Consider the following 20864-nt stretch of genomic DNA (forward strand, 5'->3'; position numbering starts at 1 on the left):
ATACGTCCAGTGGCGTATCCGGGTTTTTGGTCCAGGGAAAAATGGATTTAGTTTTTAAATAATCACCAAGTTTATTCGTCGTTTAAAAAACTTCACTGCCTCAGCAGGTTATAGTAACATATCGAAGGTGTCAGTACTTTCAATTCCCAACCAAAATTACAACATGTCTGCCGGGGAAGGGAGTGTAGACTTGTCCCCTGCCCCCTTATGCGTCACTATTTGTATCCACCCACTATTAGGTTGAGACCGTGACACCCGGCAACAGCTTTGCAGTGAATCGTTGAACGATGAAAGTTTATGATACCTTCGCGTAGAATCATTGTTAGGTTGGGACCCCATGCAATCACTATGCTGAAAGTGAAAAATTTGACCCTGTGACCTTTGTTAAACTTTGAAATCCGTTCAGTGCAATTCTAAGCCCACGAACTGACATTCACGGCGTCCGTTGAAACTCGCAACTCGATGTACATGTATATCTCGTATGTAAGAGTTTGTAATCTGTCAATAGCAAAACGGGGGCACCAAATGGTGATCAGAACCAGGTTTTTTTGGGGGGGGGGCGGAAAGGGTGCAGTGCACTAATTTAAGTGATAATTTCTGCAAAGTTCAGTAAATAGTGCCCTGCCCCCTCAGTTTCTTTTGAGTAAAGAAGAATGGTTTGCCAAAAACCGGAGGGATTGTGAAAATATAGGTCAGGATCATTTTCGTCTGATCGCCTTTAGTCACGGTGCCTGTGGCAACCGGCCCCTGATACTGTGATGTAGTCGTAGCACGAAACCGTGGCACCCAGATACTACAATGATAACACGTTCAGTGCCATCTTTCTTTAGTTCTCTAAGTCCATGCACGCACGTTCGCCGCTTCCACGTAGTTTGTGCGCGTGCGCTAAAATTCGGCAAAGTGGTGGTCACTTTTTAAAATGGCGACGCCAGCAAGCAAATGACATACCAAAATCCATCTGCGGAGAAGAGTCCTTCACTGTGTAAAAAGTCAGCTGAATTTATACCGGATTAGAATCAGGCTTCAGATTTCATTTTGTGATAGGCCTAAGTGACATTTCGGAGAAAATGGGTTGAAAGATGTCCGTGTACGTTACATTTCCGAACGTTGAAAAAGGTTATTTTAAAATCCAATTTTAAATTGTTCTCCAATTTTTTCACACATGCTTTCTTGGTAAGTTAAAGAGTGTTTGAAAAAGAATACCGTATTATGTTTAAGCTACTGCGAATTGCCTTCGGTTAGCTTTATCAATTTCAGCGTTGGCCTTCTGGGGCTGGTTTGCGTAGTGTGGCGACACTTCCGTTTGACATGTTTCCATATGTCTGCGTTGCAGTTAGCGTCTTGATTGCGTTGCTCTCTGCGTTTCTCACGTCGATATGGAAACTAGGCTTTACTAGCTCAGGGTGCCACAAGCGCCTTGATTCAAAGGCTATGGGTCCCCATCTGCCAACGGGGATACTGGGCCTATCCCCCTCCCGATGTTGCAGTAGAGTCGACATGCAACTTGGTTGACTCCGAAATAGATTTTTTAAGCAACTCTATGCGCTAATTTTCACACCTATTTTGTGAAATTCAAAGATACCTTTCTTGAACAGCGGCCATTTTTCTGAGACGGATCAACCCAAAATGTATACTTTTCACTGCCCTGCTCAATGCAGGCAGGTTGGCATGCATGTGGCCTTGAACTTCAAATGACCGTAACAACAAAACCGTATGCCAGATTGACTGAATTGACTCATACCGATAGGGAGGTGTATGATGTATGCCAGGTCACTTAAAAAAGTCTCGCGCCTGACTGACAGCCGGGTCCCTAAGGACAGGAATTCACCCACCTGGCTGTGAGAAAGGTCAGAAATAACCCCGCTCTTTAAGGTTTAACTTGAAGGTATAATATTTGAACACGTCAACACAACGTTTTTCCAACACCCCCCCTTGTCATTTCTAACTTATCTAACTTAACTTCTTTCAGTCTTATCTAATGTATGGAAATACATGTATTGGCTTACTACAGGTCAGAACACGTGACACATACCCGAATCAACCTTAAAATCTTAGTATTATTTAGGCCCATAAAACATCCCAGCCCGTAAACGTATATAAAATCTTAAGTCATGTAGGCCTAGTTGTAGTGATATGGTGTCATACAGAACACAAGAAATATTTCAGAAATTGCATGATGACGTAATAATAATTTAAACTCAATTTTGGCATTCTCTGGACTTCTAGTCCCTACCCTGGGTTACTGCATTCATCTGTATATGCTGATTCAAGTATTTTTCCAAAGGCTGGAATCAACTGCTATGACAACTATTAAAGGAAGGCAATACATTGTCTTTCTTCAAAACCATCACCGCATTTTACTTATTACAACTGCTGCACCTTAATTACACAGTAACATTATCCAGTGTTGATGAAATGAATCTCCTAAGCTTTCTCTTTGATTCCAAACTGTTTACGTGCCTCCTGTATCAGCTATTTACATGTACATGTACGTTATGTAAGATCCTATTTGCCCCAATTGGGGTTTAAACAGTTTGCTCTTTTATTTCTCTTTATGAGAATGCGGCACCCATTCCTCATACTGGCCGGACGGCAGGTTTTTGTGGAAAAAAAATTACACTGACAATGAAGTAGGGCATTCAAAGCCCACTTCATTTACCTGTAACATCAGTAGTGCCTTCCCACAAAATTGGCTGTGCAGTACAGTTTTGTCAGTGTTATGCAGTAATCGGTAATAAGTGTATCCAACTCTAAAGCCTGGTTTCCGTAACGCAGACGGTCCACAAGACGAAGACGCAGACACGAACAGAAGAGACGGTGCATAACATCCTTCCGACCAAAATTTGAAAAAAAAATGGCCTTCGGAACTCAGGTTCGGGTTCAGGTTGACTCTATTTTCCACACAAAGGTGGAGAGAGTCCCTGAAAAGCAGCGCTTGTCGAGTGGGGACCCTCACTTACATATCTACATATACAAATACCACATTCACATGGACATTACATGAGCATACATTTGCGTATAATTATATACGACAATGGTTAAAAATAAGAAGGAGATGAATACGGTCTATAACCTGTAACCCTGTGAGAATTACTCATGTAATTGTTTTCAATGAGCCATGTAATTGTTCAGTAAGCACATGTTGTATTTATGTTTTAAAACGATGGATTGGTTATATTTGTAATGACAGATCTAGCGAGTTCCACAACTTGGGACCCCATACTGTTAATAATTGCAAGATTGGTGCGTACAGAGGAACAATGAAATTCGCCGAATTGTCATTTCAATGGATTTTATCATTTTTACAAACATTGAACTTATATACGCAGGTACATTAGTATTATTTACTTGGTGCATAAGGGTTCTAAGTTAGGAGTAATAAATGTCACGGATTGTCAATTTTTTATATTGATGAAAAAGAGGATTGCTGTGCTTTTGAAAAGAGGTAGAATTAATAATGTGCAAGGCCTTTTTTGAAGTTTGGGTATTCTCTCTATTTGGCTAGTGCCACAGCTGCCCCAGGCAAGTATTCCACACTATAAGTACGGCAGAATCAGAGTATTATACAAACTTTATAAAATGTTTTTGGAAGATATGTTTTAAGTTTACATATTATTCTTATATTCTTAGATATTATTGAACAAATGTAATTAACATGTATCTTCCACGATAGATTTTTGTCAACATATTTTGCATATTAAGGACTGAAGTCCAGTCACACAGAGTTCCAGTTTGAAATTTGCAGTGTTCTCTTTTGAATAATTACTTGTGGGGATATGATGGAAATTACGAGGCTTTATAGTAAATGGGAAAAAGGTAAAAATTGGAAAGTGATCAGATATGTCGGTCACCGAAATACCAGATTTTGATAACAGTAAAATGTTAGTAATCATCTTATCAATACGGGCGATTCACAATAGTGCGCCACCGAGAGTTTGTAATGCGTTGCCAACCATAACGCGCGAAATTTGTCGACCCTTTCCAAACGCGCACTGGGTCGACAAATTTCGCGCATTGTGATTGACCAACGCGTTGCGAACTCTTGGTGGCGCACTTTTGTGAAACGGCTGTATTAAAAAGGTAGATGTGTTTGTAACCATAGTAGGCTTACTAATAATAAGAGGTATACATGAGGATGAATAGATAACATCCAACTTTCTGGGTTGGCTAATACGGTCAGAACTAAGTAAGTTAAAATTAAAGTCACCTATTATTAAAACATGCTTATTTCCATTAGTTACCTGCCGGATTATAGATTGGAATGAGCTTATAAAATTATAGAAGTTACTATCTGGCATTTATGACCCCAGCGATAATATTTTTATGATTATTAGGAGTTATGATTTCAACAAAAATAGATTCAAGAAAATTATCACCTATGGCATCAAGATCAGGTCTTAATGTATATTGAAGATGAATAGAAATATAGGCGTACAAAGCACCACCACCAACTCTATCTTGTCTGTACTGTACTTATTTAACAGAATATAGGCCTACCCAGGTATATTCAGTTTATTCATACAAGAGTTTTCGCTAAGCCAAATTTCACTAAGGCCTATGCATGACAGAAAAGTTGTGATTTAGGGAATGGAGCAGAGTCTTTAGCTGATAAATGTTTTGGGCTAAACTTCTTACATTTAAATGCAGACGTGAAAAAATTTCCAATTTGGTCAGCAACAAAATGATTCCTAAATTTATCATATGTATAATAAAGTGAGTTGCTAATCAACTTTGAGGGTTGTCAGGATCCTCAATAAATAAATCTAAATTCAGGCTTGATAGGGTCTAAGGAGAAGTAGGCATATTCGCACATGAATTTAGGTGCAGGGTTGCGTTTTTAAGTTCTTTGGTATCAAGACCATTAAATGGGAAAGTATCTGCAAGACATTACTGACAAAATCAAGAATTTTTGTCATTCGTTAGGTTGTAATAGTCAATAAGACTGAAGTACTACATTTAAGGTGGATCCAGTTCCACGCCGGCCATGCCAGCATACGTGTTTGTATGGGGATACCATAGCTGCTCTGGACGCGGACACGGAACTGCTTCCAAGCTGTTACGCTTCATTTGACATGTTAACCTCTTTGTTGGCACGGAATTTGTTGGTCAGTATGGTTTTGAAAAAAATCATGTAACAGTACGTGTCGGTACGTATTTTAATTTGAATCCAACTCCAATATCACTTTCTTTGAAGTAACTAATTCAAAGCTGCTACGCTTCGTTTGCTCGTAAAAACAGGTTAACATCAGTGTCGGTCTTGGTACGCAAAGCGTTGTGTCTGGGGTGGTGTGATTTTAAGCCGGATAGCCTTCTAGTATCCCACAAAAGGAAGAAAGTGTTCGAGTGAATGGGTTTGTGTGTGTGAATATAACTGCGCAACGTTGGATGCCAACTTTTACAGCGGGGTTTAACTGGGACGAGGGGGTTCTTATTTATTGAGAGGATCTGTTAAAGTTAAATCATATGATATCGCCAAAAATGTAATGTATGCCTTTGCATGTAGCTGCTGCCGTCGTTTATGCAGTACAGTGTAGTTTCACCTCTGGTATGCACTTGATGAAGAAATTATCAAAGTGAAAAATGGATTATCTCCATCAGCTTCCTCCTACTTTAACTTCCATTTCGAAGATCACACCTATAAAATATAAGAAAAAAATTGTTCTTGTAAGTTGTACAAGAAGTTCTATGATCAACACTGGTAAAGGCATCGCCCTAAAATTTCAAATGTTAAAAATACAAACTTCCTTAAGAGGGACCTTTTTTACAAGACGATTGTGTTATCATTCCTAATTGTTTTGAGTTTGGTATACCACTCCTGACATTTTAATATAGTTGCTTTAAGGGTACAAAAATGCTTCTTTTTGTATCAGTTTGTTCTTCCTTTCTTGGTTGTTTCGTTAATTGTTGCATACTCCGCAAGTTAAGATCAGGTGACTATTTTAAATGCGCTAAAGTTAGAAAACTCAGAATGTTGCCCAAGGTTAAGTCTGCAAGGTATAGTTTAAGTAACAGTCTCCGAAGGATTCCCGCGACGCTCTTAATGTATCTTTCCATCAGGGAGTCATTCCAGCCCAGTGGAAGCAGACAATCTTTGTACCTCTCCAAGTCACACCCACTGATCCTTAAACTAGCTCAGACCAGTATCGTTGACAGACCATTTTGCTACAGCTGCTGAAGCATTTATAAGTAAGTGGTTAATGGACGATATCAAACCCGACAATGATGTTAACCAGTATGGAAGCCAAAAAGGCCATTCGACTACACACTACTCAGTCCAGTTACTCAACAACCTGTGCAAACACGCATTTGAGGCAAAACAAAAAAGATTTCGCAAGTTGTCGTGCATGTAACGGTTTTTAGCTAAACTTTCGATTGAGCTCAAATGTTATGCCTCCGTGTCGTTATTCCTACACTATTCGACATAATGCTAGAGCCTTCATCTTCCTATGGATATATATCCTTAGCAGTCGACTCCAGTGTGTTAAAAACCAAGGAATTACATCAGACTGGGCACAACTGAAAGCTTGTGTTTCATAAAGTACTCTGACTGGTCGGATTCCTTTGTTTGATTAATGATGTAGCAATTACTGCAGAAAAGAACATCTTGGCACTCAAGTATATGAATGTTTCTAACCATAATAGAACACCCAGGTCACTGGCTGCACTGCTATGTAGGCTAAATGGGATCGTTTTGAATATTGAACGAATGTCAACAACATGACTTTTGATTATATACATTCAAATGTCTGTCGGGCCGTCAGTTTGTCTAGCATAATATTTGCGAGATCTCCTCAACCTCCACCACACTGCAGCTAGTTGCTAGTTGGCATCATATTTACGAAAGACCTAAAATGGGACATGTTGCAGATATTGCAAGAAAAGATAGTGGACGTTTGTTCATGCAAACATCTCTTTAACAATTTGGATTGAAAATTAAGGACCTCGTTACCAGTTCTGTGCTATATATAGGATATAGTCAGACCTCTTTTTGAATATGGTGTACCAGTCTGGCACCCGGTCTAACTTGACAAATAGACTAATCTTCGAGAACTGATTCAGAAAAGGGCATTCATGGAAAATAATTCCTGGAAATAAATATTCCTCTGATAAGCAGGCACTTGAAAATTGTGGTATTCAAGAATAGGCTAAGACGTGAGCATGCATATGTAAAATTCGCTAAATCTTTAAGCAGTCTGATGCATTCTGCAATTTGCTCCCTCACCAAAGAGGCATTGACAGTGGTGGCAGATCGCGGAATTTACACCTACTGAGAATTGACTGTTCCCATACAGGACTCTGTACAGTTATGCCAACAGTGTTATCCGGTATTACCCCCCCCCCCGCTACTAAGTCAAGGTTTGAAATGGGTGTTTATTTTTTTTATTGATCCCGCCCCTTTTCTCAATATGGAAATCTCCTCTTTTTTCAACAACGTTTTTATATGATGATTTTATTATTAATTGTCCAGTTTTGTCTTTCACAGTTTAGTTGTTTTTGTTACCTTCTTAATGATATGACAATGACATGAAAAATTTCCGATAACCTATCTATCGATTTCGATTATTTAAGGTTCCAAAACTACAAAAAATTCCAAACTATGCATTTTAGAATGTATACAGAAAATTATATAGAAAGATTGCTAATAATACGAAATTAAACATTTAACAAAAACTGCCTGACTGATTACAATTTTCTATTATTTTTCAAACACCCGTATAATACAAACTTTTTCATCACTACTCTTTTTTCCCCAAATATCACTAGTAAGTTATCTGAAAAGTATGTATAAAACATTGTGTTCATCGTTTCATTAACTCTGCAAAATAGCACTGATATAGTTGTAGCGATAAAGTAACGACAGAAAATTCAAAGCAGCAGTATAAAGTAACAAGAAATGCTGCATTAATACAAAAGAAAAACAAAATAGCCAATAAAATTTACCAACAGTGGAGAAGGAGCTTAATTGGGGGTTCTAATTCAGAATAGCCGCTAGTAAGCGAAAAGTAATAACTAGAATGCTAAACATTTTAACTCGCCCACGAATTCAAAGGAAATATCATAGATGTAAATATATTCCGTTTTCTGAAAGCTTTAGATTCGCACCTGTGATCTCTCTTTGAAGATAATGCTGTTTAATAAAACCAGTAAATAAGTTGAAAATTAACGAGGCATACAGATGAGTATATGTATTTATGTGGAATGCCTTAAAAGAAAAATGAAACTAAACATGATATGGGTTATAAAGGGACAGTAACTGATGCTTCAATCGTATTTTAAGGTTTAGGAAAAGAGTGTTTCGCTCGGTTGCTTGACCGTCTTGGTCGAGTCGTCAAAGTAGCGGGTCAGCGACTGGAAGGAGCTCTTTCTTCTCGTCCCTTTCTTCAGGCCGATCTCATTCCGATCTTCAGGTGTGGGAGACGCCGGTGCATTTCTATCAACGGCATCCAGTGGAGAATCCTCTGCAACATCATCAAGGGGAGAGAGGCGCCTGGCTGGCGCTCCAGAGGATATGGATTTGGCTGGATACCCAATCTTGCGGAGGACTCCGGTCCACGATCCCTCCTCTTCTTCTCCAAAGACTTCTTCATCGACTGACTCACGCCTGGCCCGGTTGTAGTCCTTGTACTTGGCCAGTAGACTCCGGAATCGCTTGACAGCTTCCCGGTGCTCGCGAAGCACCACCATAGCGAAGTCGGTGACGATGTCCCAGGTTTTCTTAGTGATCTCCTCGGAGTAGTACCAATTAGCCGGGGTGAATCGGATTGCGTATATCCCTTTAAGGGAGGTCGCAATCATATGAGCCTTACCAGATTGGTTGATTCGTTGCAGTAGAAACTCTGTCAATTTGTTCTCCCCCTGTGAACAGTAAATCCGATCTTTAGTTGAAACAAAATGCGTGTATATATGGAAACACGACAAATGTCGCTTATTTGAAATTTGTCAACACGGGTATAAATTGTTATCGAAATAGCGCTGACATCAAGAAAATCTCGAAATCACAAGATGATACCCTTTACTTATAATGAAATCAGCTTCGTACCTTGAGCCTAAAGCACACGAGGCCGAACTTCACCGTGCCGACAACCTCGAACCTGTCATCCGCCAGCACCCAAGACTCAAACAACTTGGCCAAGGCCACATGCTGTGATCCAAGTAATAATAAATGAAATCATTCTAAATTAAGGAAATATTAAACTTTGTAAAAATAATCAGTTTGACGCAACTCCCCCAAAAAACAGAAAAAAGGATAATTGAAATCATATACACGGGCTTTCCTGTTTTTATGTGAAATTCTTGAAAACCATTCCTCTAAGTTAGAAAATAGGCTCAGACATTTGTTTTGATTAAAGTAAACTTTTCAAAATCGTTATTAACGAGCGAGCGATGAACACCGAACCCTGCAAACGTTCATTTGATATCACATAGGCTTATCCAGGTAATTTTAGGTGTACTCTCACAAGATTGTAAAGCTCACAGTCCATAAAAGCGAGCCCCTTCCAAACCATCTAAAAAGAGTGAAAATCACTCTAACAAGTGTGCAACTGCAAAAAAGGGTGAAAACAACTCTACGAGGGTGGAAACCAACCCAAGAGGTGAAAACAACTCTAAAAAGGGTTAAACCACTCCAAAAGAATGAAAAACCAAACAGGAGTATCACGAAGGACAACTCTTTCGAATATTCAGTGGCATATGGCTCCTTTGGAGTGGGTTTCTCCTTTTTAGGGTGGTCCTCGTTCATTTTAAGAGTGGTTTTCAAATTTGCCTTCTCTCTTTTAGAGTGGTTTCATGAGGCACTTACTCTCTTGGGGAGTGAGTTTTTTACCCTTTTGCATAAGAATCCTCTTTAGAAACAGACTTCAAACTTTTACTGTAGTTATCAAAGTAAAATTGACAAAAGCAATCTTTAGGTTGACTAACCGATCTTATGTAAGCTTGAAGTCCGTCCACACCGTACAACCTGATGACAAACCACAGTTTCAGAGATCGGAATCGGCGACTCAGAGGGATGGCCCAGTTCTGTCCAAGTTGGAATGGCATTTACTAATCAAAAATGAGCACTTGAAAAGATGACATTCGAACATCTCCTTATTGCGCAAAGGTAGTTTTAATACAGCAACAGAAGGAATAAAACAGTAAACACAAAAGAACATGGAGATCACGTGACCTCCCCAAAGTCACCTTCAAATGGTTTTGTTCTTTCACCCTGTAATCAAGCAAGTTCTTCTCTTGTTCAGCTTCCATGTAGTAGGTGCGGTTCATAGACAGTGCCTCGACTAGCAAGCACTTGTCCCTCACCCTGCACAACATATGAGAAAATAATATATTCCCCTAACATGCTGTACGTCAACTATTTTTCAGGACCAGGCACACCATGAAATCAGGACTCATTCAGCGAAAGGCCGTAATCGTTTATTGCAAGATAGTCGTAGCGCAGGTAAGTACTTATTTGGGGGGCGGCGTGGAGATTTCAGCTATTTATCAGTGGACGAGACTTCCAAAAGCACGTTAGCGGTGCTTGTCTGCGACATATGATATTGCAGGCCAGGCCATCCATTTAACACTCTTCCAGATGTCATTAGGGATTCGACAGATCATATAGTATGTTAATACGAGGATTGCTGAAGATAGAATATAGAAGAAACCGTGAATATATTCACCACATGACTGAGCAGTCTGAGCCGACGTGCATCCACTTAATGGGATTATAGTTGAATGACGATACATACTGGAAGAAAATTGTAATCAATATTAAAGTATATTTGAATGAGTTGTCGGATATTCGTTTGCACTCTCTCCCAGCCTTTTCATTTGCTCACTGCCAAGACGCTAAGACACTCATTACAGTTTTACGGATTTCCCCATGAGGGAGTACATTCACCCTATAGAAGGGAAATTTTCCAGAAAAAGAGTCCCCTGCTCGTTGAAATGACTGTAAACCTTTTATTTTGGAATTCTGTGTGGGCGTTAGGGGGAACGGGTGTATAGAGCAACGTGCTATGTCCCTCTCAATAGGCTTTTCAAAACTAAAAATCTGTGAGCTCAAAAGGGTCCTCTAAATACTGAGAAAAGAGTTGATTTATCTGCATTAAAAAATATGGTGATATAGTGTTGAGTGACGTTAAGGACAATGAAACGCTTCCCTGACTTTGTCAAATAACTTCACAAATATCCACGGCATTTTGAAGGTACGCTTTAGTTATCAACCTTGTTATATAGGCGTACTTTAAAATGTTTAACCAGCCAACAGTTAGCCTACATGCCTTATCGAAAACCCAAACCAAACCAATATATTGGATGTTCGTGCATTATATATATTAGATGTTCGTGCATTAACTGTATAATAATAGTCCACTTCCTGGACCGCGTTCGTGTTGTGCGCGTATTCCCACACTGCGCCAAAGGCAATGTATTTCGCTAAATTGTCCACCGATACAGGTCGGTCACTAGTTGGTCACACCATTGATCTCCATTAAAAAGACTGGTCAGGACAAGCGTACGCTTACGCATGGTGAGGATTCGGAAAACGTGGACTGCTGGGTGATGAGGGTTTGCGGGTTTCTTGACGTGCGTATTTTATAACGTAGAGGTATGTTGGGATGTAAAATCAATCTTGGAGATCAATAACACTATCAAACGTCGTAGCTCAGAAATATTCATTAACAAAGATGTTTAGGGTATGGGACGAAAAGAAAGGGAGTATGTTTGAGTTTATATAGATATATTGCAAACACAAATGAGCTCGTATTAGTCATAATATCCGTTAGGCTGTTATCTATTCGTATTATCCCTGAATATTCGGAAATGTGTGAATTAAAGTACTTCCTGAGAATAACTAACGAATATATTGCCTTTTCAATGTATTACCAAAATGTATTCGAAAATTGCCCTTTAAGTGTAACAGTTCTTGCCTGGAACCCATTGAGTAGATACTTGAACTCCGGACAGATGAGTGCGTTGCCAGCATAGGCTCCGTCCACGTGAAGCCACAGGTCTTTTTCAGCGCAGACTTGGCCAATTTCCTCGATGTTATCCACAGCTGCGCTGCTTGTTGTTCCCATGGTAGCACAGACCTGGTACGATACAATCAAGCTGTCAATCAAAATCCAAATTTTTCACGGAAAAAAAAATTAAGAATGGCACTGACGGAATATGTAAACACGAGGGTGTTTTGAAACATTTTACTAATACGCCGGACATAGTTTTGTGTTACCAGAATTGACGTAATTCGCCATTTCTGGCAGACAATACTTAGGGCAGATGGCTCGTTGGTGAGTTTTACTCACGAAGAAGGGAACCAGTCTACTTGCTAAATCCTTCTGCAAGAAAAATAAGACATAAAATCTTTGATTATTTTTGTACAGCACAACCCATCCATAACCTTACTCACTGTAAAGTCAATTCGTTCTTCCTTTGGCCGACGCTCCGTCGAGGTATACCAGGTTCTCTAAAAAGTAGGCTTTTTTAGTTTTTTTAAAGCACTTTTCCAAAATATCGTTTCACAAAAATCATGACGCGATAAGCGATATTGTTATACTCAGTTTTAACCAGTGTAGTCTCTTGAAGAACCACACTCTAGAAAATAGAGGTAAAAAAAAGAAAAAAATTAAGTCATTTGAAACATAATTTAGGTAAAATTTATTAGATGATAAGTGCTTAGCTAATATGTAAAATTTGAGTACACATTAAATTAGTAAAACAACCTGTATACTTAACTTATGTTAAAACATACTGAAATAGGTTTAAAAAAGTTCTTACGTTCGGTAACATGCCCTTTTTTGCGCGCAGTGAGTGCTCTGCCGGTAAGCACTTACATACTACGGAAAAAGGGCTGAAGATCAGTGGAGAAGACAAGGTGTTCATTTACGGGGCATGCCACATCTTACAGAAGTCTTTCAAGGTAAGGTTTTTCGAAACCTCAATACGACTGTTATTCTGTCATTTGACATTATATTGTCCTTTTTTTTTCTTGGTGTTTACACGAACTTCGCCTGGCCTGGACCATGCATTACACATACGACTACAATCCACTTAAGTTTGCACTATGCACATGTACAGTTAGTCACTTCTACGCGTGGGTATACACGTGGCGGGTATAGTGTAAGTAGGCTGGCAAGTGCACAGTTACATCAATACGTGGCTAAGGTGGATAATTTCAACTCATGATACCACACAAAACTAAACACTGTAGCCGAAGCTTGAAGCGATGCTGAGGTTTGGAAGGACAAAGCTACAGTAGGCCTACTGTGTTTGCATACTCGCATGTGCCCTTCAAGCCTTACCTCCACTGCTTCGCGTAGAGTCTCCCCACGGAGAGCGAACTCATCATCGGTCGGTAAAATGTGTCTTTTCACAAAGGCAATATTGGCCGCCTTCTCCACCGATGAATGGGCCTGATAAGAAAACGAATTGTCTTCAGACTTTTTGGGAGGGTGTTGTAGGCATCTCTCTTGCCTATATATTGCTTGTTTGATTTGAAGCGGCTTTAGTGGCTTTCACGTTTATCTGTACTCTTTTTCCTTTCTTTTACCCCGTTTTTTCCACCTTTGCATATTTAATTTCAGTTTGCTTCAACCCCCAGCTCTGGATTTTTTTCTAATCTCTGAACAGAACGCATTAGCTGTATTAATTAATGAGATCAGTACATTATCTCGCGATATAATGCAAACTCTTCCATTCCAATACTTGATCAATCTCTCGCCAAAAAGGAGCTCTCATGCAATGGGTTCTTGTACCTCTTCCGAGAAATAAGCCACCAGCTTAGATAGCAGGATGCACTCATCTTCATCTGGTTGTGTCTCCTTCATAGCGTTAATTGTCTTTGTTCTGGCAGCCAGCAGACAAACGAGAGTGCACTCACTGGACGAAGTCTAAAGTAGATGGAAATTAAATGATGAAAATAAAACAATACAAGCATTAAATTAGGTTACGCAATCAAATAAATTCGCTTGCTTGCATTTCTAACATAAGAATTGTGGCAAAATTAGAGTATGGAGCCGAGTTTTCTGTTTCTCACCGAGGGAAGTTCGTGTTTAAAGTTGGGATGAGAGGATCGAAGGAATATCAATTTAAAGAAAAGCTCTCTCAGATGTTGTCCGTGTTTTCCGCTTGTTTGAAGGGGGGTTATCTCCTGAACGATATTGGAAGTGGTCTCATAGACGAAGTACAAAATAAATAAACGAGCTGCAATGATTAAAAGACAATTCGTAATCTATTGTACAAGTGCCTCATAAATTCAGCCTTCTGTTTGCATTGACTTTTTTTAATAAACCAGTCCAATTACATTTTCAAAATATATAAATAAAAACGAATACATAGTTATTATACGATTTTATGCAAGGAAAATCCCTGCATGGGCCAATTACTTTCCCTCAAAGAATACACCCCTACCCAACACCCCCCCAAAAAACAACCCCTGAGAAAAGAAACATGTGTTTCACTGTGTTATTCTTCCCTCATGGAATCAAATTAATTCCCAAGAACAGAACAAAAAATGGTTCTTCCATCACTCCAGTGCTGACTGTTGCTCTTCACCTTTTCCACTCCCATTTTGCTTCCACAAACATACTTTACGAAAAAGAGAGATTCAAGATATATTTTATTCAATTCTTGCAGCCTTAGGGGCTGAATTACAATGGAATTTACAATAAAATTCAAAGAAATTAAAAATTGAACAACAAAAGGAAATTCTATATTCAAGTAAGATTCACAATTATAAACAAAAATGATACAGAAGTATAATGAGTGTTTGTTGGGTTAAATGATGGAAGTGCATGGTATTGGTACATGTATCTGCAATCACGTCAGAAATTGAATATCATCAAATAGAGTATTTTCAGTAAATTCAACTCTACTAAAACCCAAGATTATTTAACTATTGCACTTCAATTGTTCCAAGTGCAATTAGAAGACATTTAGTACATTGGACAATAAAATTAAGAAAGGGATAATTTATGAGTTAAAACATCTAAAAGGGAAACTTGGAAAAGGGGATAAACTTATAGGGAACACTTACGGTCACTTATATTTTAGTTATCATTTAATAGTCTTACAAGGAAAGGGATGACACTTTTCCTGTAACGCTGGTTTCTTTTGTTTTACTTTATGACATGTCAGTGATGAGTGCCAAACAGGCGCATAGTACTATAGTATTGGCCGTAAGTATGAAGTGAAATTTTTCTTCAAATAGATAATCATATAAACTTTCTTACTAGCTCTCGAGACAGTATCTAAAACATGCATGCCACATTTCAAATCACTTTGGTTTGTTACACCCAGTAACTTTGCGTGAGTATGTGAAATGGCATGACCTGAGATGGTTTTAGGTTCTGGCAATGGGGGATTTCCACTGAATGACACTTGGAGGGTTTGATATTTAGCAGAATTTAGTTTCATATTAGTATTGTCACACAATGTTGCTGGGAGACATGGGCAGTCGACTCTCTGCAAGCGATAGGTCATTATTTACGAGGGCATGGAAGAGAAGCGCCCCAAGACGATTTCCCTAAGGGACGCCAGCTTGCGTCAACGGTGGATCTGATAATTCACTTGTGTATCTCACAGAGGAGCCACTTGCACACAAAGTATTCTGCCATGTTTCGCTAAGTGGCTCGTTAGGGTAATTGGTCTAAGCTCCATGGTCTAAAGCTTGTCAATAGTTGGAGGAGAAAGCTGGGGGAAGGGGATTATAGTAGACTCTTTCCACCACTAAGGTAATATACATGTACACGTACCTTGGTTCAGTGAGGCATTGATGATATCGCAAATTGGTGTGGAGAGTTCTAAGGCATATTAATCACTGCATGGGCCAATTACTTTCCCTCAAAGAATACACCCCTACCCAACACCCCCCCAAAAAAACCTGAGAAAAGAAACATGTGTTTCACTGTGTTATTCATATTTACGTATGAAACGACTGTAGATATCCTGTCAGATCCGGAACTTTTTCCAACTTGGAGTTAATGTATCGGTATCATGGGGTTTTCCAAAATAAACCGCTTTACTCTGTTACACTAGAAGTCGTGTTTGGCCATAGTGCACTCTCTCGGGATTTGATTGCGAACACTCCTCCAGTCAGGCTATCCTAACTTAAATAGATGCTGACGTTGGGAAATCAGCGATTTAAGGCGAGTGGTAATCCATGTTTGTCGTCCACGTGCATGTTGACACTTTTGACAGGAAAATGGGTATCAACAGCTGTGTTGAGCTCACTACAAAATTGGTCACATTTGGCATTCACTTTGTGTGTTTTAATTTGTGTTTGATTTAAGTCGCTACGATCCTCTGCCACGCTTTCCATCACGTCCCTTCGTGAAAACGTCATACTCTGGGATGCGGTAGAGATTGGTTGGGCCCGAATCTGGATCCAGGTTTCACTTACTGACACATATCTGGTTGTAGCTGATGTCTCACTGTGTAGAACTCATGTCGTTTGTTTTACAGTATGATCGTCGGTTCACTACATTACAGTGATGGTAGCAAGGTATTTGTCTTACGTGTTTGCTGTGTGTTAGTTTCGTTTACAGATTTCAGGTTGGATTTGCAGGCAGCTCTTTTTGCTTTGGATTCCTGCTGATTGATTCTCCGTCTAGTGATGACTTCCTTGTTCCGCAGCGTTTTCCACGGTGACTCAGTGGCTGGGAAACACTATCCAATTCTTTTAGGATGCTCGATGTTTCGTTTGGTAATCTGTTCTGAGGGGTGACCTGTCTTAGGTTGTAAAGCTCAGGAACAGTGTACCTTTTGGTCTGAGGAGTTGGGGGAAATAGACCAGGGTTCGGCTCAATATCACCACAAATACATAGTTGTACAAAAAAAAAACATACTGTAGAGTTTGAGCAATACGGTATGGGGTGATGCAAGTACTTGAGGTGATATACAGATTTAGTATGAGCCAAACAGGAAGGCTGATGACTAGCAATACCATATTCCTGTGCATGAAGCAAGCATACAACATGTAAAAGCACAATGACAAGCATGATGAAAAGATGTACAGAAGCTGGCCTCTCACTATTGTGAGAATAAATGGATTAGCAGGTTCAGGTAGCTCAATGAAAGAGCTGAATAAAGCACATAGAATTCAACGGTGAGCTGCTGCAAGCTGTAATGGAGGCCCCATATCACTGCAACACAATCCAGTCAAAAGTTGAAGGATTGAAATCCATGAAACAGTGAGATCAGATTAGCCCAAAAATGGTCCAGGTGACTCCATGGATCACATAAAAACATACAATATCAACTTGAAAATCAGTGATTGTCCCACAGATCCCGCACAAATAGATCCTGAAAGGGGAGCTACAAAAAGGTTGGTCTGCCTGTTAGGTGATCCTAACTGTGAAATTCTTTCTTTTTTTAATTAATGCCAACGTTTTTGAAAAAGTGCCGAATGACAGTTTTTCATTTGCAACCATCGTAATACTCTTATAACTTACACTGAGCAGTCGGTAGTTACATCCTTTATTGACTCCTGAAAATTTCCTTGACCCCCAATTTTCCCGGTCTTCATTGAATCTGGGAATATTGCTTCTTCTTATGCATGATTTCCTATCTGAATTTGTAAGTTTAACAGGTGCCCTTACATTCACTGTTGAAAGATATGACCGATCAAGATACTGGTATTGCCAGGAACCTTTGACTGGACTTGGTCTTGCACAGCACTGATCACAGGCCAAGGGGAATGCATTGACAAAGGCCAGCGACTCTCATACGCAAATCGATGCGGTACTGTTTGTTATATTCACACCCACCACACGTCCCTCCCGTATAATTTCTGATACCAAATAGACCGCGCCCATCCTTACCTGAATGACCCCTCCCCCTTTACACCCTTCGGTGTACGGTAGCAGTTCCTTGGGTAGACCCATCATGCGTCCAACCCAGTCAACCATGACCGTCTCCAACTCCGTCATGACAGGGGAGGCAATCTTTTCAGAGGATAAAATCAAAATAAGAATTATGCAAGCGTCATCTGCCATCATGATCACCGCAATCGCAACCACATCATACTCGCTGCAATAAGCAAACAGAACTGTGAAACCAGCATACTCTTATCATATTCACCACGTTAGTGGTGCAAGTTAAAAACACTAAAGCTAAAGTAAAACATGGCATTGATGCTATATTTCTTTCATAATGTAACAAAATTAATGTTCTCACCCAGGTAAAACTGACGCTGCCCAGCCCGGCTGCCAGGAACTCGGCCAGCATGGAGGGGTAGGAGTTACCGCCTGGGAAGTAGGCGTGGAAATGTGGATGCTGCCAGTGAGTCATCTATCCAGGTGAGATATAGTCAATTAAACCAATTTTGTCAAAATTTAATGTACATGTGTCAGTATCCGATCCTACGAGCCTTTCAACGGCGGCTACCTTCAGATTTAATTAAAGGAATGGTCATTGGATTCAATTGGCATGGATTAGTGGAAAACAATTTTCGGAACAAAGTTGGTAGCGGGACGAGCATCACAGATTAAATTGTATTTGTCAGACGAGAAAGGTACAGAACTCCGGAACCTTCATGTTACCCCTTGATGTCTAGATTATTTTATCGAGGGTAGCGTGCTGGAGGAAAGATACAAAAAATGCGCGACAAACGACGCAATGGAATACGCAGCCAAAACTATAGCATTCCAATGTGTGTGCGTTACGTGTTGTACATTTTCATTTCAAACATTGATATCCATTTCAGTAGCAATCGCGCGTTGAGCTAGATCATGTGCTGGACGAAATACATACGTGTATGGGCCACGAGCTGGACCAAGAGAGGGCGCTATTTTCATAGTAACGGAGACGCCTATAGTCGGAACTGAATTTCGCTGGTTCACAAATGACTAGGAAATGCAGGCGTCACGGTAGCATCGCTACCAACAGAATGAACAGTCCCGACCAACGTGGCTCTTTCCAATCGATAATAGGGCGTGTCTGCTGAGACGGATACTTTGCGTTCATTTTTGCGTGTTTATCATAGAGTTATAAAGCTTTCGTTCATTGTAAACGGTGATACGCATGACAAAAATTATCAAACTCATTTGTTGCATGCATTGCTACGAATGACCAAAATCTTTGGTAAAATCGGCCGCACGCGGGGCATGTGTAAAACCACACGGTCACGAATGAACTTTGGCGACGCAGGAAAAGCTCTTGTGTGCGCAAGGCTTAATTCACTAAGCGTTGTCATCAACGGCAAGGATACATTTGTCAACTTTCCGAAAAGATTGGCAAGTCTGTAATTTTCCAATTGGTCCATGCACTCACCGTTAATGAGGACGGTATGACAAGTTTTTGTACTCTGTGTTGTGTAGCACCATATAGGGCAGAGGTAAATTTTCACAACGATAGATATTACTTCAATTCAAAATTGACTAAGTTGGCTGTGTCGATGGTAAAACGTCACCAGATCGGCTGAGACATACCCAAATCCTCTTAACTAATAGAATCCTGTCATTTGCATTGTGCTGCACCGTTCGATTCCACCATTGAAATGCACTGCATATGTATTGCGCTGCACGCATGAATCACAATGTGAGAATGTATATTATTAAATACGGTCTCACAGCGTTATTCATACTTGCACCGCAACAGTAAGTCGTTAGATCATCTTTAAATCAGCCAATGTACAAGAGTAGTGCCAATGGATTTCGACTGAAGTTAACAGACAAAACACGACTATCTAACGACTTGGCCCCAAAATGGTGAGATTGTGTAAATCGTTGCCAGAATCAACTCCCTGGGTCTTTGGACTTTCATCTGAGGGCAGAATGGCTAGAAAAATACGATTGAAAATTGGTCCTTAGTGCCCGAGAAAGTTGAGGGTTCTCACTTGGAAAATGGCTGCAAGCAGACTTCGGAAAAATCACTTTTCGGGGTGGGGGGTTTTATTTTATGAGAATAACGCAAAATGTCATTGGTTAACCCACAGAAAATTGAAAAGAAAGTGAAAGATTAGGGACCATAAAATAGTTTAACGTGTGTTTCAGATACCTCACGGATGTTGGTACGCATGTTATTGGACCCCGAACAATGCTGATTTTACACTGTTTTCCATGGGGCTTGAATTAGTGGACTACACCCCGGTCGAACTGTCAGGATTAACTAAACATTCAAACGGCAGCATCTGACAGTCATTAGAAGTCGGTCAAGAAGTGACGCTCAAACCATCATATCCAGAATGTAACAACCTTCAAACCCGTTGGACGTTTTGGTGATGTGAGAAATGTAAAACTGAAGCGAAGATATCAATATAAAGAATGTTAATTTGAAATACTTCTAAAACTTACTTTAAGCACTTCACTTAAACAAACAGGGAGATTTTCTTTTAAACTTACACTGGTGTGCAGGTGATTTTTTGTAAATTTCTCTTGAGGGATTACTGCTTTTTGCTGGTTTGCGAATTGGTACCGTGTTAATCGGACCGATTCGGATACAACTGACAAGTTGCATAATGTATAAGTAAGTCTAGGGTAAAGGCTTGATTGGAAGAGAATTTAACACCCCAACTACTTCGGCTACTTTGACGACTTACTCCGGGCAGTATCTTGCCGTATACGTCTTTCATCACGTCCTCCCATGCCTCAGGTTGCTGGGGAGCGTTTGCGGGAAGCAACTTGTGTAGATAGCCAGGCTCCACGGAGGGTAACACGGGGCGGTCACTAACACCTTTCAGGTAATTTACGATAAAATCGGCCATCTCATTGGCTGCACGACGGAATGTGTCCTCGTCCATGTTCTGATTATGTACTGTATGTTTTTCCTCGGGGAAAAAGGATATTTGAGACAATACTGCGCTGGATGACCATATTCTGCAGTAAAATTATTGCGACTGAATAGGGCGCTGCTAGCACGCCTCAATTAAACATGTCTATACAACGATG

At 40.0% G+C, this 20864-nt stretch overlaps 2 protein-coding genes across 2 annotated transcripts in view; one reads left to right on the forward strand and one right to left on the reverse strand.

The window, feature by feature from the left end:
• The window catches only part of LOC110977006 (uncharacterized), a 52329-nt gene that overhangs the window by 3213 nt on the left and 28252 nt on the right, over positions 1–20864 (forward strand). Inside the window, exons 2-4 of the mRNA XM_022230768.2 lie at positions 10360–10435; positions 12787–12898; positions 18158–18275. The gene's annotated coding sequence lies outside the window, so the exon portion shown is untranslated. The remainder of the gene's footprint in view (positions 1–10359; positions 10436–12786; positions 12899–18157; positions 18276–20864) is intronic.
• LOC110976950 (aromatic-L-amino-acid decarboxylase-like) lies at positions 8078–20716 on the reverse strand. The gene is made up of 12 exons (XM_087133728.1): positions 20516–20716; positions 18154–18267; positions 17799–17921; positions 13734–13868; positions 13281–13391; positions 12285–12317; positions 11910–12071; positions 10659–10726; positions 10180–10297; positions 9919–10017; positions 9041–9142; positions 8078–8856 (listed from the first exon to the last, which is right to left on the reverse strand). Exons 1-12 carry the CDS (start codon positions 20714–20716, stop codon positions 8281–8283), a joined length of 1842 nt encoding a protein of 613 aa, XP_086989854.1. The 3' UTR covers positions 8078–8280.

This window comes from Acanthaster planci, linkage group LG02 (assembly GCF_054643075.1).
Source record: "Acanthaster planci isolate LZ-2023a linkage group LG02, COTS_SCS, whole genome shotgun sequence".
Taxonomy (NCBI): Eukaryota; Metazoa; Echinodermata; class Asteroidea; order Valvatida; family Acanthasteridae; genus Acanthaster; species Acanthaster planci.